The sequence below is a fragment of the Toxorhynchites rutilus genome, chromosome 3 (assembly GCF_029784135.1).
Source record: "Toxorhynchites rutilus septentrionalis strain SRP chromosome 3, ASM2978413v1, whole genome shotgun sequence".
In the NCBI taxonomy this organism is placed as follows: domain Eukaryota; kingdom Metazoa; phylum Arthropoda; class Insecta; order Diptera; family Culicidae; genus Toxorhynchites; species Toxorhynchites rutilus.
The window spans coordinates 192182637-192208910 of NC_073746.1; the positions used below are offsets into that span (position 1 = coordinate 192182637).

Genomic DNA, 26274 nt, shown 5'->3' on the forward strand with positions numbered 1-26274 from the left:
TAAAATTCTTCATCTTCAAACTTTCTTGGCGGTTCGGAACGTTCTTCGTCTTTCAAGTCAAAATTACCACTTTTAAACCGTGAAAATCATGTAGTATTAACTGAGCACATTTTTTTCAAACGAAAGCTTTATTTTCATTGTTGGCGGTGGATAAGGGCCTACTCACGAACGTTACTTCACGGTGAAAATGGAATTATTTGCATGTATGATTATATACAGGGACCGAAATCTTCGAAGATGAAAAATGAAAATCGACTCTCCTCTCAGTACTTCCGCTTTGACTAGGACTACTTCGCCATTCGCTGTCAACACAATTTGAATTGACTAGAAAATGAATTGACGAGCGTTGAGAGCGAGGATGACTGAAGAACTATTCTAGTCAATGATTGTTCTAATTGACGTGAATAATGAGTACACGTTTGCTTCTTCATCCAACTGACTTCAATCTACACTTCTACTTACCCCTGACGTGAATCTCTTTACCCGCGAACACAATCTTATTTTTACGTCCATATAAAGTCCATATAAAATTGATTCCTGATGCAAAATGTAGTTACACCATATATGGACGGTTTATTGTCTACCCACCATGAACTCAAACCACTGAACGTAAACAGTTATCAGGTTTGCTATAAATGTCCTCGCGTTAGTATTAGTAAACAGCGTACAGTTTGAGAGGAATTCTAAACAAAATTTCACTTTCATTTTGTCTCCGGGTTCAATTTTGTGAAAAAAAACATACAGAAAAATAGGTTTATATCAACAGAATTCACTAATTTAACAGTTGTTGTGAACACAACACTGCACGCTATTTCATACGTATGAGTAATTTTATGCATACGTGATACAAGAGAAAGAGAAACGAATTCATTTCGAGGGGAACCAAATGCAATGAAGTTCATTTGACGGGAAAGAATGAAATGAGATAGTCGGGAGATAGCGACTTAACGCCTGATTGACTATTGAGTTATGTTGACGGAGAAACTGCTGGAAGAAGCCGAAAGTCATTTCTAATTGAATACGGAGGGATCTTTTTTTCATAGTCCCCTCAGTTGAATATGACTATGCCGAGCCCTGGTTATATACACTTCATTTCGTTTTCATCGTGAAGTGGCGTTCGTGATCAGACTCGAAATGTCAATGTTCAAGAATTGTTTCCGATCTATTTCCCGAAAAATCGATCATTTTACAAAATCTGCAAAGTACAAATACGCTGCGTGATAACTCAGTGAAAATAATGAGTGTAAGTTGAGTGAAATTAATTACATTGAAGGTCCACATACATATAATTTGCTCCAGCTCCTCCACACACCAAATTTTACGAACCGTCATCAAAATTCTCAATTGAAAATTAAGAAATGAATAAAAAACCTTCTGTCTTCCAAAGTACACAAACCAGAATGCGGTGCGGAGGTTAGATGAGTTGGTATTGATTCAACAGAAAAAAGTTCATTATGGCCATCGTTCGATTTTTCGAACACTCAATTCTCGCGGTTGTTTTTTTCATGCAGGATGCTCAGTCGGATGATTTTTACCCTACATCAGAATGTGTATGTGTGTATTATCAAAGCAATACTGTAGAAAAGTTTACATATTTTTGTATTTTATTGTTTTTTATTGAAATTGAGAACACTATCCAGACTTACTTGCTTTAAATCGAATGTATGGCCCAATAAAGTTAGACAAAATTGATGGTGAGTAGTAGCTTAGAAATTAAGCTATCTTTTGGTGCAAAAACATTACCGTTTGGTTGCTTGTATGTATGGTTGATTCTACATGAAAAAATCGCACAAAGATTACATTTTTTATTTTTTTTATAAATGGCTACGATCTCGCGAAGTATTGAAATTACATAAATTTTTGAAAAATCGTATCATTATTTTGGTGAGTTTGACACGGCACTGTTCGCTGTCAATCTTTGGTGAATTGAAAGAGTTTTCTAGTAAAAAAAACATTAAAAAATATCGAAGTTAAATTAAATTTTTGAGTAAAAGTTATTTAAAGTATTATTTTTCATTAATAGTTTATTAATTTTGCAACATCCTTTCCGCACATCATATTTTAATCAGACATCTGAGTTTCGCGTCGCGATTTTCCTAAAACAAAAGTTTATTGATCATTGGTCATATGATAATGAAAATCGCGATTTTGAGAAACTGTTCAAAATCAGTTGATTTTTCGCTGATTTGGCGTGGAATTGCTCAATAGTTAATTTACAACACCAAAGTCTCAAGCAGAAAAGAAATTCTAATATGATCTAATTTTTCATCTTACCATATAGGACATTAGAAATAAAACGTTATATTTGCGAATTAATTTCCATACCATTATATTGCATATTAAAAGTTAGAACAGTGTTAAAAAATACATAATCTCATAATTACCTAGCAATTACAAACAATTCATCAAATTAAACTCCACGTTCAATTGTTGCAGTACTATCTCCCATTTGAACTTACACACTACTATATTTATTACTTTTTGTAGCAAAGATACATTAGATGTAGCATTGTAGGTATATTGCATCGTTTAAATTGCAATGTGTCTGTTCATAATTTTAGTAATAAATAGCCATTGCTATCCACATGTAATAATTTTTTTTCAGGATAAAGTAGTAATTTTATTAAAATATAATTATCTAAAGAAAAAAACTTTAAGGTGACCGAAATACAGTAATTATATAGTTTTTTCGAATTACTATTTGATCCACCGATAATGTGAATGTGGCTCCGCTTTGAGAACTCTGAAAGTGTCGATCTCTTCTTTTTGATATTGCATTGATTGACGAGGTAACAAGGAACTTTCATAACAGGGTTTTCTATTGAGACCGATAGCTTCAATTTCAACAGAATATCGTGAAGCCAAGAAGCTAACAAAAACCAATTTTCATTTCAACAATATGTTTATTTTATCATAGCCGCCAAAGCGAATAGTTACTGCTCTGCCCATGTTTGCATAGGAGACGTAATCACCAACACCATTAGTGTTGAGAAAACGCATTTTTGTTGTCTTTTGGGCTACAATCATAACCGTGCAAGCTTCCAATGAAATGATCTATCGAGGTGAAGGATATTATCGACAAAAAGAAAGCCTAGGAGATTTTGCGGATTAAAACATAGTTTTCCTTTTGGAAAACGCTTGCGTCTATTTATGCGGACAATCAATCGTTTCAATGAGCATATAGCTAGAACGTATAGTCGTATAGCTAGACGTAACCAACAGGTTGCTATGTCTGTAGTGTTAGCAACCTTTCTGATAATAGTCAAAACGTCTCCGTCGATAGTTGTAGTTGTTGTCGGATAAAATCAAATAGGTTTAGAAGAAATTCCAATGGACGAACCATCACATAAAGAAATTGAAGATATTGTTAAAAACCAACTGAAAGATGTTTTTAAGTTTTCATTTAATTCCATTGTCCAGCTTCAGCTTTAAAAATCAGAAAAGGATTTTATAATTAAAAAGGTTTTGGCTGTAATACCGATAGATAAACATGACTATTGGATTAATTTGCCAGGGAATCAAATACACTCAGCGAAACAAAAATAGCACCACTTAGTTTTTTTTCGTTTCAAAAGCTGTCGGATTGATCACAATTCCTAAGATTCTTTCCAAAAAGCATTAGGGTTTAATCCACGATAAATTTAGTTTATTTTGTAGGACGTTTACATTTTAGCCACTGAAAGCTAAAAAAAAGTATGCAAAATAAAAATAGCACAATTTTTTTATTGCAAAAAAAAATCCTATTTCTCAAATTACATCAAGTAGGCGTATTTAGTAATGTGTATATGATCCATTGTTTCGAATAACTTAAAAAAAAAATCAGGACCCATCAATGCCTCACCATGTTCAATCAAACTTATCTCCAGCATTTCTACGCAATCTCCAGAGTTCATTTTTGTCGTTATCCACGCCAATGGAAGTTTTCCTTTGATGGAAAATGCACCCCAAACCATTAGTGATCATCTACCTGTTCGTCTTAACATCCTTAGCATTGCTCAAATCGTGCCAGTAGTATTGCCAGCCATCTGGTCCATCAAAGTTGAACTTTTTTTTATCCGAAAAGAGCACGTTGTTCCATTCCTCGGTCCAGGAAATGTACTTCATAGCGAATTCGAAGCGATTCAATTTATGGCATATCGTCAAGTTGGGTTATCCAAGCCATTCATGACACTTCAAGTTCTCACTACTGGACAAAACTCGTTGAACGCGACGTGTAGTAACCAGAAGCTCCAATTCCGCACGGATTTCAGATGCTGTTCTTTTCTGGTTCACTGCAATTCTACGAATTCTCCGTATATCCATCGCCGAGAGCTTAATTTTCTTTCCCCGTTTCTCAACGCGGTCACCTTTGTCACCGTTTTTCAAGAAATTTTCAACGTCCGTGTGTGCCCGATGAATTTCCGACCGATTTCTCTATTAGAGAGGCCTGCATTGTTGTAGACTTTGGTTATCACCTTTTCTTCGAACGTAAGATGCTTTGTTCGACCCATGATGTCTAAATGACATAGGAAAAGTTTGATCTCACTACCAAACGAACCCACTTTGAGCACAACTTCTACTATATTACCATAACGAACACCTGTCACTGGACTGTGACTGGACTGTAAACTTTTTCAAACTGCCTGTGGTTATTTCTGGACACGAATGTCTTGTTGGTGGTTTAAGAATGCGTTTTGTTTTTCATTGTTCAGTGTAACTCGTATATATTAGTATCATTAGTTGTTAATTATTCTGCGACCATTGTTTTGTCTTTTTTCTTATCATAGGTCATTACTAGAGCTTTTTTTCGTACACAGTCTATCATCTTTTGCACGAACCCTGTTTCTACTTGTATGGCTATCGAATTCCAAGTTTTCTGTAACGTATTGCCAAGTATTGCCTCCAAATATTCTACTTTGTATTTCGGTCCGATACAATCTGGCTATCAAAACTCCTTTATCCAGCCCTTTTCTTCATCTTTTGGACGTAGGATTTCCCTCGATGACAACTTCGGGTCCCGCTTGAAAACACCCAATACACTCGCATGTGTTCTTGGATTCACTGAATTTGTCAGTCTGAAACTGCCAGGTTTCTGGGCGATGGTCAGACTTTCCCAGATTTCGTAACAAAGTCAGACCGTAGATTTCGGACATTTCGAATTTTGAGCGTACAGGAACGAATCACGATGCGCTTGCATCGGTGAAGCCATGATGTAAATAAATCAACTTACTCTAACAACCAACGCCTACTGTGAAATTTCGAAAACATTTACGCGTTATTTTGTGCGGATATTTTGGTTACTTAAAGGATTCGAGTGCGGAATACTCTGTAACGATGGTTTCTATTCTGATTGATAGAAACAAGCCATTTCCGTGCTATTGTCTATGTTAATGTTGCTAGCAATTACTAAAGTTCTATAACACTCCTCTGCTATGTGACTAAGTGAAGCTGATGGAACCTATCGGGCCCTATTATGATGAAACGATGATTTTTTGTTTGACTCTCCGTTTTTAGATATCGTGGAATACAAATTTTGGGTAGTTGAATAACAAAGTAAAATAATTTTTGGTCATATTCGTCAATATTGAAATTGTTCGCTTGAAATCCGTTACCGCCAGAAATCAATAAATAATAAGCTTTTGCAAATGTCTCGTCCCATCTACGAAGCAATACCAAGACAATTTTTTCGAAATGGCGTTGATTAGCGATTCCAACATTACTTCATCATTGTAAAATAGAATTCCGAAAATAATTTGGTATTTTTGAGTCTCATCTAAGCTCAAGGATTTCATGGATGTGATATGTATTGGTCACAAAAACGCTTAAGCAAAACATTAATCAATCAGTTTAGTGTAACCGTTGCATATGGATCCGATTTTCGTACTACTTGCTGCTCAGAATACAATCAACTGGTGTTATTTGGCATGGAAATTCATATTTTGTATTAATTACAAATAACGCAAGTAATACCACTTTGAGAAGGCAACATTTATCTAGTGCCTTAAGTGTCTTCTAAAGAAAACATAAAGCTAGACAGGCCGTTAAGGGAAGGATATAGCCGATCCGGCATTTTAAACATCCTCTCTCTTATGGAAAAAAGCGAGAGCATCGAACGGATGCCTAGTTCCACGACCTTACGGAGCAGAAGAAATTGAAAAGTAAAAAAGAGAGCAAGGAGGCCTCACCTTTCCGCACCTTGGACTTGGTCTGAGCAACCGGCCGAATGTTGAAGAAGTACCTGGCCAGAATGGAAATTTTTATGCGGAAGCGTCAGTTGAAGCCGTCCGTGTCTGAGCAACAGACAATCAGCCAGATGGAGCGGCTGCAGGTGCTTTACGTCAAATATGTCTGACGTCAAATATGTCTCCCACATAAATTTTGGAAGAAGGTCCTTCTGGGTCTGTCCTCCAGCCAGAACGGGAATCGAACCCGAAACCCCGGCACGATAATGTGACGCTAACCACTCGGCCACGGGAGCATCAATGATATCAAAAGCCAATTTCACAACCATTCCTGGTGGTTAGACGCCTCTTTTACTGCCTAGCGAACTATCAAACATCGATCATAGTTCTGAATCAAATCGGCCTTCTTCACGAAGTCAAAGACATCCCTATGTTTTTGTGCGTCGTTTTGTAAAACTCGTCTCGATGGTGACCACCGATGGTCTCGATGGTGCACTCCTAATGAAGTCTTTATCAAGTATACCCGTACTGGTAATGGGACCCCTCTGCTCTTCGCTAGTGTGACGCGGGATCAAAAAATAATCTTAACGTAGGACTACGTCTTTCATTTCTGAACCGGGGTGTGAGTTCAAGGTTTAGAAAACGAAAGCGTTCAAGATTCTAATACCAATGAGCCTGGGGAAATCGACATTGCAAAATAGATGCAAGTTGCGTGTACTTTTGTACTCGCATGCGTTTCTGCAGACCGGAATGAGTTTCCTCAATACAGGTTTCAAAACCACTGAGCCTGGGGAAATCGGTATGGCAAAATAGATGCAAGGTGCGAGTACTTTTGTACCCGCATTCCATTTTAGCACTCCGGAATATGTGCGGACTTCAAAAACGGTATGAACACAGCGCTATGGTTCGGTTATTAAAGACTGCGTTGGTAGATATCCCTTCATGTCTTCAGCTCACTGAACTTCTACGTGTACCGTTTGACAAAATGTTTATAACAATTTGCAGCGATCAACTTACATGTCAAAATCATAACTTCGGGCACATAAGATCATCGAGTAAAGCAAATTTGCGGATCGAGAAGTACTTGGGAGATGCAACACCTTCATAGAGAAATGTAATTGATCGTTTAGTCACTCTTCCGTTCACATATTTTGGAAGTCCTCGATAAATGAATGAAATGACCAAGGCATCGTGCCTTGGTCATTTCATGTCAGACTTGCAACGAAAAAAGTAATCTATCACAACGCATGAATTGGCCTAAATTGGAATTTGTTCGTAGTTGAACACGGAAATTGTTACTCTCAATCCACTGGTTTAATCAATATTTTAATCAACACACTCACCAACGATAAATCAACGATTTAATCAATACCATGGCCGCGATAGTCCTACGTCAACCTGCGATTATATCTTAGGCACAACCCACCCATAGTTTTTTTCTTTCTGTATTATAGTGACTTTCAACACTTTGGGCCGGTTCGTCAGATTACTTCCATTTTTGGAAGGATGTCGGGAGTAAAAATCGAACTGTCAAATGATTTGCAAAAGATGCGAAATTAATCGGAAACTCTAATACGCCGTCCAGTATCCCGATGGTCGGAGAGTCATCGGTTACGCGTCCATCACTGCCTCGTTTTTCTTCAATCACTTCAATCGCTCAGAGCATTCGTTGCTTTCTTCTTTACAAGATTTGCTTTACTTGATGCTTGAAGCTTTTCTTAGCTTAGTTCAGAGCGACACATTAACATCCGACACATCTGCACCCCTAAAATCGTGCACCCGGGGACGGTTCGCCCCCTCTGCACTAATACTAAATACTAAATACTTAAATACTAAATACTAAATACTAATGAATCATGTGCTGCGGTCGGCTGTCTGTTGGATGAACCAACATGCGAGGAGATTCGTTCGTTCGGTATCGATATTGTGATCGAAGGCATTAGTAAACTAAAGTTTTTCATCTCATCAAATTGCACTATCGTCTCTAGAGGAACTTTCCGGAACGTAGTATTACTTGCGTCGTTTCAAATCAGTACCCATTTGAGATGTTCAGACGTGACTAGTTCGGAATTACACGTACATATACCAGTACGGATGAAATTTATTTCTCTAAACCCCCCGGTCATGCTATCATCCGAGATCGTATGCAAGTCGGAAAAGTTGATGCCTGATCAAGCGATTAATCTATGGTATCCGAATGGAAATGGTACTTGCTGTTATAATGGTCAGTCGAGAAATGTGATTTTCGATTATCATCATTTAAGCCACATTAGATATCGTAAAGCATCATCATTTTAGGCACATTAGATAACCTGCATCCAAGTTCCTGCATCGCATCATTTGATAATACTCCACGGATTGATTTATTACATATAATAAGACTCTCAGAGATAGAAGCAGAGTAATGTGACCGATGGTCGCAATATTCTTGAGCTCAAAACTCAACAATGTTCATTGAACTTATCATTGAATACGTAACGGTTTGTTTTCGTCAAAAATAAGCTCCAGTGAGCCTTGCACTTAAGTAGTCACCTCATTTTTGAACAGTAAATACAATAGAATGGAATTATATATAATTTGATTTACCGGAAAGATTGTTGACAATTTTGGTACTGAAAACTTAATTGATTGCTTTGTTATAAATTGATGTTGATTACTTTATAACCTCACACAAATACACATCAACAATACATGAATATTTTATTACGACTGAATATCGACAATAATACAGTTCAACTTTAGCTCATGTTCTACAAATGTTATTGATTTTGTCCCTTAACTGATAGTAACTGTACACAATGTGTGTTATACTGGTGAACCCCGTAGAATACAATCGAAATAATACAAATTCAAATACAAATTTTCTTTTCAGTTTTTAAATATGGCGTCCGTGTTCATGCGGATATTCAATCTAATCTGTATGATGCTACTAATAGGGCACTGGAGTGGATGCTTGCAGTTTTTGGTTCCTATGTTACAAGGATTTCCTTCGAATTCATGGGTAGCGATAAATGAGCTACAGGTAAATATTCTGCATTTCCGATTGTTTTTTTGTTATTTCTATTAATTACTAGATACAATTTATTTACTTTAGTTTTTATGGCGTTAATATCCTATATCATGCTTCGTTTGTAGCAAATGTGCCAATATAACATAAACATGAATTCTATTCAAGCAGACTTATAGCCCTCGTACTGTATTTTTTGTTTCATTTGCCTTTTAATATAAACGCTCACAATCCATTTTTACTTTTTTTCATCCATGTATTTTTTTCAAACGAGGATGGTCAAAAAATATTCTGAATTTGAAAATCAAAATAATAAAAATAATTTCTAGGAAATATGAAGCTGAAAATTTCAAATTTTGGTTTTTGGTCTTGGTATGAACAACAGCTCTCCATTTAACACGTTTCCGCCGGCGCGTACCACCGGTAGCCCGCACTTGTTTCATTTTGTAGAATGTAACAATAAACGAATGCCACTTGGGGAAATGCCTTCTGCAAGATCATATTTGAAAAAACGAAAGGGAATTATTCAGAAAAACCTTCAATCGGCGAACATTGCCTGGAATAAGTTCCGTCCGATAGAGTACAGCGCATGCGTGAACGTGTTAATACATGAATGAATCAATAATTTTGCGAAACAGTGTGTAGAAGATGATCGTTTTCGCACACATTCCATCAAGTAATATCAACCAAACTCTAATCGATTATTCACAAGATATTAAATTTTTATCTGCCGTGTATAATGAAAAACGTCGGAAAACTCGAGTCGGAGAGGGCACTAGTGCTCTGAAAGTTAAATTTTCATTTTTCAATTTTCTGCAATGGTTTTGTTTGTATTGATGAAAGCATCGTTATTTTTTCGACACTGATGCCAGTCAACATAATAGAAACAGCTATAAAACCACTCAATAAAATGCTGATTCCTGAGTTATTCTGGAGTGGAATGAAACATCAAAAAACGCGCGATATGAAACGATTAGTATGTCATACCTCGCGATGAGCTCCAATTCATCGCTCCGCATCGCATCACATCGCACCGCACCGCGTTTACTATGTCCTCAGCCTTAGATGTGCTGCTTTCTTCTTCTTCTTCTTCTTCTTCAATGGCACTAACGTTCCTAGAGGAAATTCGCCGTCTCAACGTAGTATTACCTGCGTCATTTTTTTTATTAGGATTAGTTGAGATTTCTATGCCAAATAACACACCTTGAATGCATTCTGAATGGCAAGCTCTAGAATACGCGTGATCACAGTGCAAGCCGGAGGAAATTTCTTTGACGAAAAATTCCCTCGACCAGAACGGGAATCGAACCCGAACACCCGGCATGTTAGTTATGACGCTAACCACTCGGCCACGAGAGCACAGATGTGCTCTTTGGTCTTGCTTTGGTCTCCTCAAACACCTTGGTTTTTTTTTTAAATTACTGATTACAAAAAGTTTAAATTTGTGATTTCCCGTGGCGTTGGTACAAGGTAAGATCGCAATTCCTTCCTTGCTATTGCTGTATTTTTATATTTGCAATTGTTCATTGGAACACATCGTTCATACATTTTACTCCAAATGTATTCTAAAACTCGTGTCAGTGAAGCGTCACACAGTTTGATAAGTAAATTGATCTATTTACGAGTGCTTTGCTCTTCTCTCACAAACACCATACCCCATAAATAACACGTGGTTTTACCTATACTACTACAATGGCTTCGTTCTACCTTCACCTTAAAACATCCCAACAAAGCTCCCGGAGTTTCTGGCGAGTCACTACAGACGCGTGGGCCTTGAGTTGTCCTGATGTAACACAACATTTCTTCTGGCCGTTTCTGATCAATCGCTAGTTTCGAACGGTGCTGTTGTTGTCAGTAGAGATCTGAATTTAGCGTTTGACCATACGAACGCAACTGATTATAAACGATTCCTTTCAAGTTCCATCAAATACTCAGTAGAACTTTCCCGGCCGGTAGTACTGGTTTGGCCCGCTACTTTACCACGCGTTTTTTTTTCCCAAAATATATTTTTTATTAAGGCACATGTGGCGTTAGCCTGACGGGGCCGGGAGTCCAATATTTTGACAATTTTTGTCTTACAACTATGTTAGTAATATGTAACCGATTACTCGCGGTTGGCTCGAGGTTAGTATTACAAGTGTTCTCATAATTGGTATGTTGCAGTCTTCGAAGCTCTATACGTGTGCCCGACACGGGCTACTTCCTATTGGGATGCAGCTGACCATTAATCAGCAACGCTCCCTAGTCTGTACCCCATATCTAGCGTGGTGCGTCTTTCTCGACTCGAGGAATCCAGGATAGAATGGTCACTAGCCGGCGCAATCATCAGTTCGTGTAGAGTTGTCATGAGCGGTACAACCTTTGGCTCTTGTTGAATGATCAGTGGACTGCACAACCTTTTTTTTTATAGGCCATGCTTAGGTTCCGCTGGTTATAAACCGCCTGGCCGACTATGGCTGCGTCGATGATGGCCTGGTCTTTGCAGCCATGCGTATTTTTTCTGCATCCTTTCTGCTCTTCTGCGATGATATGGTGTTGTTCGCAGTGGGCAGAAACTTTGGCGGTTATGATGCTGCTTAATATCTTGTACAGACTCGATAGGCACGTTATCGGCCTGTACTTTGATGGGTTCAATGTGTTGCTGTCTTTCGGGAGGAGGAATGTGACGCCACGGGTGGCGAATTCAGGGAGGTTGTGTGGGTCACGTAGCACCTTGTTGAAGCACTCAGCTATCTTTGGATGTGCGACGGTTAGCTTCTTGTGCCAAAAGTTCTGGACACCATCGGGGCCCGGTGCTGCCCAGTTCCTCAGGTACCGCGAGGCTTCGCGGACATCGTTCTCTCCGACGATGATAGCTGGCATCTCTCCAATTTCACCACAACTCTCCTCCTCCCGTCTTAACCATATTTGCCCGTCGCGATGTTCTACTGGGGTCTCCCAAATACCAGCCCAGAAGTTCGTCACATCGCTAATATCTGGCAAACCTTCGCGGTAGTCGGGCTTCTCGTCGCTAATGTGGTCGTAGAACGCTTTCTCGTTATCTCTGAACATCCGATTTTGTTCCTGGCGCTTTGCAGAGTCAGAGTAACGTTTCAGCCGTTTTGTAAGGACGCTCAATTGCTGTACCAGTGTGTCGAGTTTTTCCGTCAGCTGGTGAGCTCCCAGCTGGCGAAGTTCAGTAGGCCGCACGATCACAGCAACTTGGCGACATAATTTCGCCGATCTGCTGCCTCTTTTGTACGCCATCAGTCTTCCAATTGCGGCGCGCTTGTTTAGGATCCGTTGCTCCAATCTCCTTCGCCATGGAGGCTCACGCCTTTCACGGAGATGTTGGAGCAGTCCGCCTCTTGGCCTAATACGGTATCCTAAACTTTTGGCGGTCGCCACAGCAGCACAGTAAACTTTCAGTTGCAGCTCCTCCATGTTCTCAGCATCAACCAAGTGCAGCGGAAGAACGTGCTCGTTCATGAGCTTTACTGCACTTGTCACCCTACGGGAATGCTGCAACTTCGGGATCCTGGGGCGCGACAATGGGTCTGTGTCGCGGAACTGTGAGATCGCCTCGTTGTAGTGGAAGACCAGATCGCGTAGTAGTTGTTGATCTGGCTGTTGGTCTTCCGGCTCAAGGGGTTGTTGTACTGTGGCCTCCACTGGTGCTGATTCGCGTGCCCCACTCGCGAATGAATTGCTCAGCCGTACTGAACTTCGTCTCGACACATCGCTTGCTCTGTTGTTCCTGGAGCTTATTTCTCTCTGCACCTGCTGCTTGATCTCGTCGATTTGCGTTTGGGAGAGCATGTTGTTGCGTACTATCGCTCTACGCCTCGCATTCATCGCGTTCTGATCAAGCCTCCCGACGAACTCTGGATACGCTTCCTCGAACATTGTTAGTATTCGAGGGCGACCGCTCATGTCCGTCTCCAAAGCAGTGCAGATGTAATAGGCGCGGATCACGAATTCATTCATTTCGTGTGTCCACATGATCCGGCGCCTAGTGGTACCCACAAGTGTGGACGACTGTCGTCTGGCAGTCGCAACACGTCTCGTAGGCGCAGCGTTTCTTGGGTGATGTTGATGGCTGCTGTTTCCGTGTGGCGGTAGCTCTTCGGGTTGAACCCGGCTGGTGGCCCGCTCTTGCACATCGCCTTCCAGCCGCTGGCCGCTCGCTCTTACACCCGTTCCAGGACCAGCTTCAGTTCGGGGACCCTCCTCGGGTGATCGCATTCTAATTAATCTTCGTGATCGTAGCTCCATTTTATTGGGTGTATCTCCTTTGCCCGGGAGACACCGGGTTGGCAAGGCCTCCATGACCCGGGAGGACTTCCCCGGGAGAGATATAGCGCTCTGACTCGCTCGCACCCCCTCACTTAGCCACTTTCGACACCCGTTCTCGGAGCCAAGACCAGGTGTGTGTTTCCAGTTCACGCCCGATCTAAAAATGTCGTCATATGATCTTCGTGGAGGCGTGAGATAGGAACATTTGAGACCAACAGGCAGGCTCCTACCCTATGTTGATCCCCATTTGAGAACCAATTTTTTTTTTTTGCAGACTTATCTCACTTCTTAACTAGGCGAACCTAGCTAGAATTTTCACCTGCCCTCGGGCTTCTGAATGCCAAAGGGGGACTAGGCTCTGCGGAATGCACGTATCTGCATGCTCGTGCTGTTTCAGTCCTGACCGAGAAATTGTCGGACAATCGCGCAGGTGCTAAGGATGACCGACTTTTGGATGCCGGCCAATTCCTTCTCCATGTTCAACACCTTTAGCGCTTCCAGAAGTGTCTTCGGGACAATTCCAGTTCCAGAGAGAACGACTGGAACAATTCTTGGGACCTCCCTTAGCCCCCACAGTTCCTTGAGCTCCACGGCCAATGGTCGGTACTTGCAGATTTTGCGACCGTGGGTCTACTCCAGATTCTGGTTCAGTGGAATAGCGACATCGATGATGGTGACTTTGCGGTCGCTCTTGTCGTAAACCATTATATCTGGACGGTTGTGGTGGATCGAGAGGTCGGTCAGAACTGTGCGATCCCAGTACAGCTTGAAACGGTCATTTTCCAGGACAGGTGCAGGCAGGTACCGGTAGTTTGGTACGTTGTCTTCCAGTAGAGCACATTGGAGCGCCAGTTGTCGATGAACAATACGGGCCACGTTGTTGTGGCGCTCGGTGTAGGCTGCGTTGGCCAAAACGGGACAGCCTCCCATAATGTGCTCTATGTTTTCACCTGGTTGATGGCACATCCGGCAAATGTCATCAACGTCTTGATGCCAGACGTACCGCCTGCAGTTTCTCGTCGGCATTATCCTGTCCTGGATGGCTATCATGTCGGCTTCTACTACTGAAGAGAGTTCACCACGCGTTAGCCACAGATTAGATGCGGCCTTGTCGACGTGTGGCCGATCCAGTTGATGGGGGTGGGCACCATGCACTGCCTTCTGCTTCCAAGCTGCAATCTTCTCCTCCACTGTCTGCAGATTGCAGTTGAGTTGGTACTCCGCTTGCGCCAAGTGCAGAGCGCTGTATCCTCTGTCGGCGGCGCAGACAGCCCGGTATAGCGCGTTTTGGTTGGCGCGTTCTGCGAAGTACTCGCGCAGTTGTCGTACCTGGGCAACACACAGTGCAGATATGTCGACTATTCCAAGTCCCCCTTCTTTGCGTGGCAGTGAAACTCTCTCCAGTGCCGATTGAGGATGGTGCATTCCGGCCTCTTTAAATGCTTTCCTCATCCTCCTCTCAAGGTCCTCTAGGTCAGTTTTGCTCCATTTGACTTCACCAAAACTGAAGGTCAGCAGGGGAACCGCGAATGTGTTGATCGCGCGTACCTTGTTCCCCGCGTTGAGGAAAGTCCTCAGGACACAGTTCACTCGACTCAAGAACTTGTCTCGCAGCTCCGTCTTGATGTCGGAGTGGCGAATCCCGGTGAGCTGTCGGAATCCAAGATATTTATAGGAGTCGCCACGAACCATGTCTCTTATGAACTCGCCGTCATAGACCTCGTAATCTCCGGATTCGGTAAGCTGCCCTTTCAGCAGATGGACACAGCGGCACTTGTCAAGGCCGAACTCCATGCAGATGTCCCTGCTTATGTCTTCGACAACCCGGATAGCTACACCTAGACGCTGACGTGAATCAGCGTAGACCTTGAGATCATCCATGTAGAAGGTATGGGTCACTTCTTCGTGGGCGCCGTCGCCATACCTTATTTTATAGCCATGACCGTTTCTATTGAGCGTCCTACTGAGGGGGTTCAGTGCCAGACAAAACCAAAGGGGGCTGAAAGAGTCGCCTTGGAATATCCCCCTCTTTATCTGCAGCGTTCTAGACTGCAACACATTTTCCCCATCACTGAGGTGCAGAGACGTACTCCACTGCCTCATCGCATGCTGCAGGAACCTAACGACGACGGGATCAATTTTGTAGAGCTCCAATACCCGGACGAGAAACGAGTGAGGTATGGAGTCATAAGCCTTCCTGTAATCGATGTAGGCCATACTTAGGTTCCGCTGGTTATATACCGCCTGGCCGACTATGGCTGCGTCGATGATGGCCTGGTCTTTGCAGCCATGCGTATTCTTCCTGCATCCTTTCTGCTCTTCTGCGATGATGTGATGCTGTTCGCAGTGAGCAGAAACTTTGGCGGTAATTATGCTGCTCAGTATTTTGTACAGACTCGATTGGCACGTTATCGGTCTGTACTTTGATGGGTTCAATGTGTTGCTGTCTTTCGGGAGGAGGAAGGTGACGCCACGGGTGGCGAATTCAGGAAGGTTGTGTGGGTCACGTAGCACCTTGTTGAAGCACTCAGCTATCTTTGGATGTGCGACGGTCAGCTTCTTGTGCCAAAAGTTCTGGACACCATCGGGGCCCGGTGCTGCCCAGTTCCTCAGGTACCGCGAGGCTTCGCGGACATCGTTCTCTCCGACGATGATAGCTGGCATCTCTCCAATTTCACCACAACTCTCCTCCTCCCGTCTTAACCACATTTGCCCGTCGCGATGTTCTACTGGGGTCTCCCAAATACCAGCCCAGAAGTTCGTCACATCGCTAATATCTGGCAAACCTTCGCGGTAGTCGGGCTTCTCGTCGCTAATGTGGTCGTAGAACGCTTTCTCGTTATCTCTGAACATCCGATTTTGTTCCTGGCGCTTTGCAGAGTCAGAGTAACGTTTCAGCCGTTTTGTAAGGACGCTCAATTGCTGTACCAGTGTGTCGAGTTTTTCCGTCAGCTGGTGAGCTCCCAGCTGGCGAAGTTCAGTAGGCCGCACGATCACAGCAACTTGGCGACATAATTTCACCGATTTGCTGCCTCTTTTGTACGCCATCAGTCTTCCAATTGCGGCGCGCTTGTTTAGGATCCGTTGCTCCAATCTCCTTCGCCATGGAGGCTCACGCCTTTCACGGAGATGTTGGAGCAGTCCGCCTCTTGGCCTAATACGGTATCCTAAACTTTTGGCGGTCGCCACAGCAGCACAGTAAACTTTCAGTTGCAGCTCCTCCATGTTCTCAGCATCAACCAAGTGCAGCGGAAGAACGTGCTCGTTCATGAGCTTTACTGCACTTGTCAGCCTGCGGGAATGCTGCAACTTCGGGATCCTGGGGCGCGACAAAGGGTCCGTGTCGCGGAACTGTGAGATCGCCTCGTCGTAATGGAAGACCAGATCGCGTTGTAGTTGTTGATCTGGCTGTGGATCTTCCGGCTCAGGGGGTTGTTGTACTGTGGCCTCCGCGTGCCCCACTCGCGAATGAATTGCTCAGCCGTACTGAACTTCGTCTCGACACATCGCTTGCTCTGCTTGTTCTGGAGCTTAGTTCTCTCTGCACCTGCTGCTTGATCTCGTCGACTTGCGTTTGGGAGAGCATATTGTTGCGTACAATCGCTCTACGCCTCGCGTTCATCGCGTTTTGGTCAAGCCTCCCGACGAACTCTGGATACGCTTCCTCGAACATTGCGAGTATTCGAGGGCGACCGCTCATGTCCGTCTCCAAAGCAGTGCAGATGTAATAGGCGCGGATCACGAATTCGTTCATTTCATGTGCCCACATGATCCGTCGCCTAGTAGTACCCACAAGTGTGGACGACTGTCGTCTGACAGTCGCAACACGCCTCGTAGGCGCAGCGTTTCGTTGGTGATGTCGATGGCTGCTGTTTCCGTGTGGCGGTAGCTCTTCGGGTTGAACCCGGCTGGTGGCCCGCTCTTGCACATCGCCCTCCAGCCGCTGGCCGCTCGCTCTTACGCCCGTTCCAGGACCAGCTCCAGTTCGGGGACCCTCCTCGGGTGATCGCATTCTAATTATTCTTCGTGATCGTAGCTCCATTTTATTGGGTGTATCTCCTTTGCCCGGGAGACAGCGGGTTGGCAAGGCCTCCATGACCCGGGAGGCCTTCCCCGGGAGAGATATAGCGCTCTGACTCGCTCGCACCCCCTCACTTAGCCACTTTCGACACCCGTTCTCGGAGCCAAGACCAGGTGTGTGTTTCCAGTTCACGCCCGATCTGAAAATGTCGTCATATGATCTTCGTGGAGGCGTGAGATAGGAACATTTGAGACCAACAGGCAGGCTCCTACCCTATGTTGATCCCCATTTGAGAACCACAAGTTTTTTTTTGGCAGACTTATCTCACTTCTTAACTAGGCGAACCTAGCCAGAATTTTCACCTGCCCCCGGGCTTCTGAATGCCAAAGGGGGACTAGGCTCTGCGGAATGCACGTATCTGCATGCTCGTGCTGTTTCAGTTCTGACCTTTTGGATGCCGGCCAATTCCTTCTCCATATTCAACACCTTTAGCGCTTCCAGAAGTGTCTTCGGGACAATTCCAGTTCCAGAGAGAACGACTGGAACAATTCTTGGGACCTCCCTTAGCCCCCACAGTTCCTTGAGCTCCACGGCCAATGGTCGGTACTTGCAGATTTTGCGACCGTGGGTCTCCTCCAGATTCTGGTTCAGTGGAATAGCGACATCGATGATGGTGACTTTGCGGTCGCTCTTGTCGTAAACCATTATATCTAGGCGGTTGTGGTGGATCGAGAGGTCGGTCAGAACTGTGCGATCCCAGTACAGCTTGAAACGGTCATTTTCCAGGACAGGTGCAGGCAGGTACCGGTAGTTTGGTACGTTGTCTTCCAGTAGAGCACATTGGAGCGCCAGTTGTCGATGAACAATACGGGCCACGTTGTTGTGGCACTCGGTGTAGGCTGCGTTGGCCAAAACGGGACAGCCTCCCATAATGTGCTCTATGTTTTCACCTGGTTGATGGCACATCCGGAAAATGTCATCAACGTCTTGATGCCAGACGTACCGCCTGCAGTTTCTCGTCGGCATTATCCTGTCCTGGATGGCTATCATGTCGGCTTCTACTACTGAAGAGAGTTCACCACGCGTTAGCCACAGATTAGATGCGGCCTTGTCGACGTGTGGCCGGTCCAGTTGATGGGGTTGGCCCCATGCACTGCCTTCTGCTTCCAAGCTGCAATCTTCTCCTCCACTGTCTGCAGATTGCAGTTGAGTTGGTACTCCGCTTGCGCCAAGTGCAGAGCGCTGTATCCTCTGTCGGCGGCGCAGACAGCCCGGTATAGCGCGTTTTGGTTGGCGCGTTCTGCGAAGTACTCGCGCAGTTGTCGTACCTGGGCAACACACAGTGCAGAAATGTCGACGATTCCAAGTCCCCCTTCTTTGCGTGGCAGTGAAACTCTCTCCAGTGCCGATTGAGGATGGTGCATTCCGGCCTCGTTAAATGCTTTCCTCATCCTCCTCTCAAGGTCCTCTAGGTCAGTTTTGCTCCATTTGACTACACCAAAACTGAAGGTCAGCAGGGGAACCGCGAATGTGTTGATCGCGCGTACCTTGTTCCCCGCGTTGAGGAAAGTCCTCAGGACACAGTTCACTCGACTCAAGAACTTGTCTCGCAGCTCCGTCTTGATGTCGGAGTGGCGAATGCCGGTGAGCTGTCGGAATCCAAGATATTTATAGGATTCGCCACGAACCATGTCTCTTGTGAACTCGCCGTCATAGACCTCGTTACCTCCGGATTCGGTAAGCTGCCCTTTCAGCAGATGGACACAGCGGCACTTGTCGAGGCCGAACTCCATGCAGATGTCCCTGCTTATGTCTTCGACAACCCGGATAGCTACACCTAGACGCTGACGTGAATCAGCGTAGACCTTGAGATCATCCATGTAGAAGGTATGGGTCACTTCTTCGTGGGCGCCGTCGCCATACCTTATTTTATAGCCATGACCGTTTCTATTGAGCGTCCTACTGAGGGGGTTCAGTGCCAGACAAAACCAAAGCGGGCTGAAAGAGTCGCCTTGGAATATCCCCCTCTTTATCTGCAGCGTTCTAGACTGCAACACATTTTCCCCATCACTGAGGTGCAGAGACGTGCTCCACTGCCTCATCGCATGCTGCAGGAACCTAACGACGACGGGATCAATTTTGTAGAGCTCCAATACCCGGACGAGAAACGAGTGAGGTATGGAGTCATAAGCCTTCCTGTAATCGATGTAGGCCATACTTAGGTTCCGCTGGTTATATACCGCCTGGCCGACTATGGCTGCGTCGATGATGGCCTGGTCTTTGCAGCCATGCGTATTCTTCCTGCATCCTTTCTGCTCTTCTGCGATGATGTGATGTTGTTCGCAGTGAGCAGAAACTTTGGCGGTTATGATGCTGCTTAATATCTTGTACAGACTCGATAGGCACGTTATCGGTCTGTACTGTGATGGGTTCAATGTGTTGCTGTCTTTCGGGAGGAGGAATGTGACGCCACGGGTGGCGAATTCAGGAGCACGTAGCACCTTGTTGAAGCACTCAGCTATCTTTGGATGTGCGACGGTTAGCTTCTTGTGCCAGAAGTTCTGAACACCATCGGGGCCCGGTGCTGCCCAGTTCCTCAGGTACCGCGAGGCTTCGCGGACATCGTTTTCTTCGACGATGATAGCTGGCATCTCTCCAATTTCACCACAACTCTCCTCCTCCCGTCTTAACCACATTTGCCCGTCGCGATGTTGTACTGGGGTCTCCCAAATACCAGCCCAGAAGTTCGTCACATCGCTAATATCTGGAAAACCTTCGCGGTAGTCGGGCTTCTCGTCGCTAATGTGGTCGTAGAACGCCTTTTCGTTATCTCTGAACATCCGATTTTGTTGTTGGCGCTTTGCAGAGTCAGAGTAACGTTTCAGCCGTTTTGTTAGGACGCTCAATTGCTGTACCAGTGTGTCGAGTTTTTCCGTCAGCTGGTGAGCTCCCAGCTGGCGAAGTTCAGTAGGCCGCACGATCACAGCAACTTGGCGACATAATTTCGCCGATCTGCTGCCTCTTTTGTACGCCATCAGTCTTCCAATTGCGGCGCGCTTGTTTAGGATCCGTTGCTCCAATCTCTTTCGCCATGGAGGCTCACGCCTTTCACGGAGATGTTGGAGCAGTCCGCCTCTTGGCCTAATACGGTATCCTAAACTTTTGGCGGTCGCCACAGCAGCGCAGTAAACTTTCAGTTGCAGCTCCTCCATGTTCTCAGCATCAACCAAGTGCAGCGGAAGAACGTGCTCGTTCATGAGCTTTACTGCACTTATCAGCCTGCGGGAATGCTGCAACTTCGGGATCCTGGGGCGCGACAATGGGTCTGTGTCGCGGAACTGTGAGATCGCGTCGTCGTAGTGGAAGACCAGATCGCGTAGTAGTTGTTGATCTGGCTGTGGGTCTTCCGGCTCAGGGGGTTGTTGTACTGTGGCCTCCACTGGTGCTGATTCGCGTGCCCCACTCGCGAATGAATTGCTCAGCCGTACTGAACTTCGTCTCGACACATCGCTTGCTCTGTTGTTCCTGGAGCTTATTTCTCTCTGCACCTGCTGCTTGATCTCGTCGATTTGCGTTTGGGAGAGCATGTTGTTGCGTACTATCGCTCTACGCCTCGCGTTCATCGCGTTCTGATCAAGCCTCCCGACGAACTCTGGATACGCTTCCTCGAACATTGTTAGTATTCGAGGGTGACCGCTCATGTCCGTCTCCAAAGCAGTGCAGATGTAATAGGCGCGGATCACGAATTCGTTCATTTCGTGTGTCCACATGATCCGGCGCCTAGTGGTACCCACGAGTGTGGACGACTGCCGTCTGGCAGTCACAACACGCCTCGTAGGCGCAGCGTTTGTTCGGTGATGTCGATGGCTGCTGTTTCCGTGTGGCGGTAGCTCTTCGGATTGAACCCGGCTGGTGGCCCGCTCTTGCACCTCGCCCTCCAGCCGCTGGCCGCTCGCTCTTACGCCCGTTCCAGGACCAGCTCCAGTTCGGGGACCCTCCTCGGGCGATCGCATTCTGAGTATTCTTCGTGAACGTAGCTCCATTTTCTGGGTGTATCTCCTTTGCCCGGGAGACAGCGGGTTGGCAAGGCCTCCATGACCCGGGAGGCCTTCCCCGGGAGAGATATAGCGCTCTGACTCGCTCGCACCCCCTCACTTAGCCACTTTCGACACCCGTTCTCGGAGCCAAGACCAAGTGTGTGTTTCCAGTTCACGCCCGATCTAAAAATGTCGTCATATGATCTTCGTGGAGGCGTGAGATAGGAACATTTGAGACCAACGGGCAGGCTCCTACCCTAGTGTTGATCCCCATTTGAGATTTTTTTTTTTTCGTATTTTCATAGCAATTTTATCTTATTTTCTCTTTTCCTCCATTTCAAGATTAAGTTCCTCCAATATTTTTGGCAAATGATTCAACCGATCATCTCTACTCATATTGAATTGGTTCGAAGACCACACCAATTTCAACTTGTTCATTACTACTCCGAGTTTTTGTCCTTTCGGGGCACCATATTCAATCAAAAAGTTTCCTTTGATTGGAAACAATGGAATTTGCCATTCCATGAGTTGATTATATAATTCATGTTTTCCGTGATAGCGAAGTAATTCAAGCACGTACTCCTTTTTAAGATTAGCATTCCCAAGTGTTTGCAGGGACAACTGCTGAAATGGTAGGATTTCATTGACTGACTCGAACTCTTTACCACGCGTTGACCACGATCGTTTTCGCACTATATTGTTGTATATAACCAATTTGCCATCCCCATTCACTATCCGTTTAAGAAATGGGTTTATTTCATTGACGTAGAGTGAAGCATCCGAGACGGAAAGATCGATTTGCACCCCCTTTCCGTCTGAAAAGAAATAAATCATGTTTATTCAATTTTTTCATACAAACTCGATTCTTTCTGCACCCTTAAAATCGTGTACCAGGGGGCGGTCCGCCCCCTCCACAGCCTCCATTCAACGCCAATGGTCTATTTCCTTCCGTTTGGCCAAGGCTTCGCAGAAGAAAATTACTATTTTTTGGTGTTAATTGGTATGGGACCAATCGAGCTTCTTTTTGAATACAGCTTTGCGCAAATGATTTAAAACTGTTTTATGGTCGATCTTTAGCTCGTGGGCGATGCTATAACTACTAATATGCCGGTAAACTTCGATTATTCATGTGATTTTATGGGCGTTCAAAATAATGGATTTCTCTTTCCCAACCTAAAATGTTGGTTCATTCAGCCCAGTATCATAATATTCCAAAGTTATGTCCACAAATTTTGTAATTCAATCAATATCTGGTACTATTTTTACAGGAAGCCTACTGGTTGGAGCAGTATTCCTGGGCTTTGTTCAAAGCGATGTCGCATATGCTCTGTATAGGATACGGCAGGTAAATTTCTCCAATTGTGTGTTTCATTCTCAAATGATTTCGTTGGCATGAACTTGGCAGATTTCCGCCACAATCGCTCACTGATATGTGGCTGACCATGCTGTCTATGATATCTGGGGCAACTTGCTATGCATTATTCTTAGGACATGCGACTAATTTAATCCAAAGTTTGGATTCAAGTAGACGTCAATATCGCGAAAAGGTAGAATACCACCGTTTTTTTTTGCATTTCAGAATAAAATTGAACAGCATTAATATACTGTTCTATCTTGTAGGTGAAACAAGTGGAAGAATACATGGCATACAGGAAATTACCAAGAGATATGCGACAAAGAATAACTGAATACTTTGAACATCGATATCAAGGGAAATTTTTCGATGAAGAATGTATTCTAGGAGAATTAAGCGAAAAACTAAGGGAAGATGTGATAAACTACAACTGTAGGTAAGGAGCGCAAGAATGACATTAATAAATATATAGACAATCTATACAGCCTCCACTCCTATGCAGGTCTTTGGTTGCTTCAGTGCCTTTTTTTGCCAATGCTGACTCTAATTTTGTATCTGATGTAGTAACTAAATTAAGATATGAAGTATTTCAACCTGGTAAGATAATAAAATTGTTTTCCTAAATGAATACACGATTGATCCGTTCAATACATTCAACAGGTGATATTGTAATTAAGGAGGGAACAATAGGATCAAAAATGTACTTTATCCAGGAAGGAATTGTTGACATAGTTATGGCGAATGGAGAGGTAAGTTGAATCGATATAACTATGTTTAAAAGTGCTTTTTTTGTTGGCTTGGTCCATAACAGGATGGTTTGCAATGCCCGGTATTTTTCTGCAGGATCTTTTCCGTGATAGGAAACGTTTTATTATCGGGGTCCGATTGTTTCCTCCATATTGGATCGATACACGCAATTGCTGATTTAACTTATATCTCCCAGTGTTGTCTCTAGCATTCTTTGGCCCGAACATTTTCTCGCACTTTGGAACTTTGGGAATTATTTCGATGGAAGCAACTAAACATTGTTGTGAATGTCGATATCACCGGCAACGACCCTTCGGAGATGCGTTTCAGTAACTTGGGAAAGGTATCGCTTAGTTGAGGACAACCAGTCTTCAAAAATCTCAGAAAACTTTGACACGCCGATCAACATATAGACAGCATTGTTGATTTTCGAATCTGCAAAGGGTACATTGATTTTAATCGGACATGATGAAATTTGTATCTTCGTCGCTGGGATTGTTCCCGCTATAGTTGAAACCACTAAACATTCAAAATTTGGTCCACCCTGCAATGGACACTCGTGTGACAGTCAAACGATCGATTAATGATTTGGAAATAAAGTTGACTTATGATCCGATATCAAGCAAAACTTTATAAGACGTGTGTCCGTGATTATCATTGACTTGCACAAAAGCAGTCATTAGCATCACCGATTTAGCACCTCTGTAACAACTGCATGAAACGACTGTATTGGATGGTTTTCATGGGGCTCCTCCTGGATAGATAATGCTGTTCTTCCATCTCGTTTTCTGCATAAGAGAACTCCTGGTGCAATAAAGTATGATGTTTTCGCTGGCAACGAGAGCATAACAAGTGCTCGATATCCAGGACGAAGACATCTGTAGCAGATTTTAATCAACTTTAACTTTTCGTAACTCTGGATCAGGTAATACTTGTGTAATTTTGGAAACTGAAAATGACGATGGCACTCGTTGCACATCTGACAGGTATATTGGAATTTGCAAATATTGTTACTTATGATTTTCGGTTCCATGACTTAAAACTCACATACTTCTTGGGTCTTGGGAATTTGCAAATATTGTTACCTATGATTTTCGGTTCCATGACATAAAACTCACATACTTCTTGGGTTTCCCTTGGTGTAGCCAGGCGTCTATCTTCACTTCGAAGTAATGGTCAAGTGTCTTGAAAATTTAGCAGTTGAACGTCTTGTTGATTTCTCTCCCAAAGATGCATTGTTTGACTGTTTGGATTTTCGTTAAAATTAGGCCTGAAAGTTCATCAATGTCCAGCCCCTGGTACTCGAGCCCACCAACATGGCGATTAAAGGTTTTCACCAGCTCAAGTAAATCCTTGGTTTCGTATCACTTGGTCATCAGGTTAGATACAAGCAATCCGCCGAGATGTCTGTCGACGATTCTAGTATTCTAGTAGTATTTTATTCGTAGGCTGCTGTCATGTTAGTTGGAGGTCGTTGTCCGTAATCATCTTCACTGTGATCCAACCAGCTGCATTGTCTATTAACGCCTGTCCAGATAATGCGATTCAACTGCGTCGGAATCTCCACTGTGAACAAAAATGTTATCAAACATCGTTCGGAATTTCGGGCAATTTTCCACTTAACATCGCAATTTGGAAAAGGAACTCTGACTGGCTATTGTACATCAACGGTAGGATTCGAAATTGTCGGTTTGATTTTGCTGGCAGACGAACGGGACTCGGTGGGATGCTTCAACCAGGCCTTGGTCAAAGTCAAAGTCAAAGTGGAGAGTGTCGGAGAGATGCACACATAGCGACCACCAAACAATTCTGCGGAATCCTGCGGTGGTACGAAGAACAAGAACCTGTGAGCGGAAGTGGAGGACAATAGTTTTTGACAAGGAGCTTTTCGTCGAAGCACTACGCCTAGACAGCAGAACTCCTAGTCTGAGTGCCGATGAGCTGACAGGAACACTGGAGAGGGTATGCGATACAGTGATGCCGAGAAGACGAATAAACGACGCCTAGCATATTGGTGGAACGAGACATTCAGCAACCTCCGCACAAACTGTCTACGAACAAGAAGAAGAGTCCAGAGGGCACTATCAGATGTAGAGAGAGTGGAGCACCGCGCGTTGTTCCGAGCGACCAGAACCGTCTTGAAGCGAGAGATACGTAATAGCAAATCAAAATGCTACAGGGAGCTGCGTCAAGACGTCGATAGAAATCCTTGGGTGGAGCATATCGAATCGTGATGGCGAAAATCTGTAGTCAGCGACTCCAATTATGTCCCGAAAAACTTGAGGTCGTCGCGAAAGGACTCTTTCCGCAATATGACCCACCGACGTGGCGATCTGCACTGTATGGTGAGGAGGAAGCTGAGAACGCACAAGTCACCAACGAAGAGCTCATCTCGGTTGCAAAACGTCTGGAGGTGAAAAAAGCACCCGGCCACGATGAAATTCCCAACGTGGCCTTGGAATGGGCGATCCTTGCTTTCCCTGACATGTTCAGGATGATAATGCAGAAATACCTGGAAGACGTCACTTTCCTGTGAATTGAAAAATCCAAAAGTTGGTGCTGCTTCCGAAGTTAGAAAAACCACCTGGAGATACAGCATCGTATAAACCTATTTGCTTGCTGAATACTTTAGGATAGCTCTTGGAGAGGATTATTCTTAACAGATTGGTGAA

The 26274-nt window shown here is 44.2% G+C and overlaps 1 protein-coding gene across 7 annotated transcripts in view; it reads left to right on the top strand.

Moving 5' to 3' along the window:
• The window catches only part of LOC129779470 (uncharacterized), a 167036-nt gene that overhangs the window by 101979 nt on the left and 38783 nt on the right, over nucleotides 1–26274 (top strand). For all 7 annotated transcript variants that reach the window (XM_055786949.1, XM_055786955.1, XM_055786953.1 and 4 more), the window contains 6 exons: nucleotides 9034–9183; nucleotides 22770–22846; nucleotides 22907–23048; nucleotides 23122–23291; nucleotides 23358–23452; nucleotides 23516–23604. In XM_055786949.1, the coding sequence (XP_055642924.1) occupies nucleotides 9034–9183; nucleotides 22770–22846; nucleotides 22907–23048; nucleotides 23122–23291; nucleotides 23358–23452; nucleotides 23516–23604 (723 nt within the window). The remainder of the gene's footprint in view (nucleotides 1–9033; nucleotides 9184–22769; nucleotides 22847–22906; nucleotides 23049–23121; nucleotides 23292–23357; nucleotides 23453–23515; nucleotides 23605–26274) is intronic.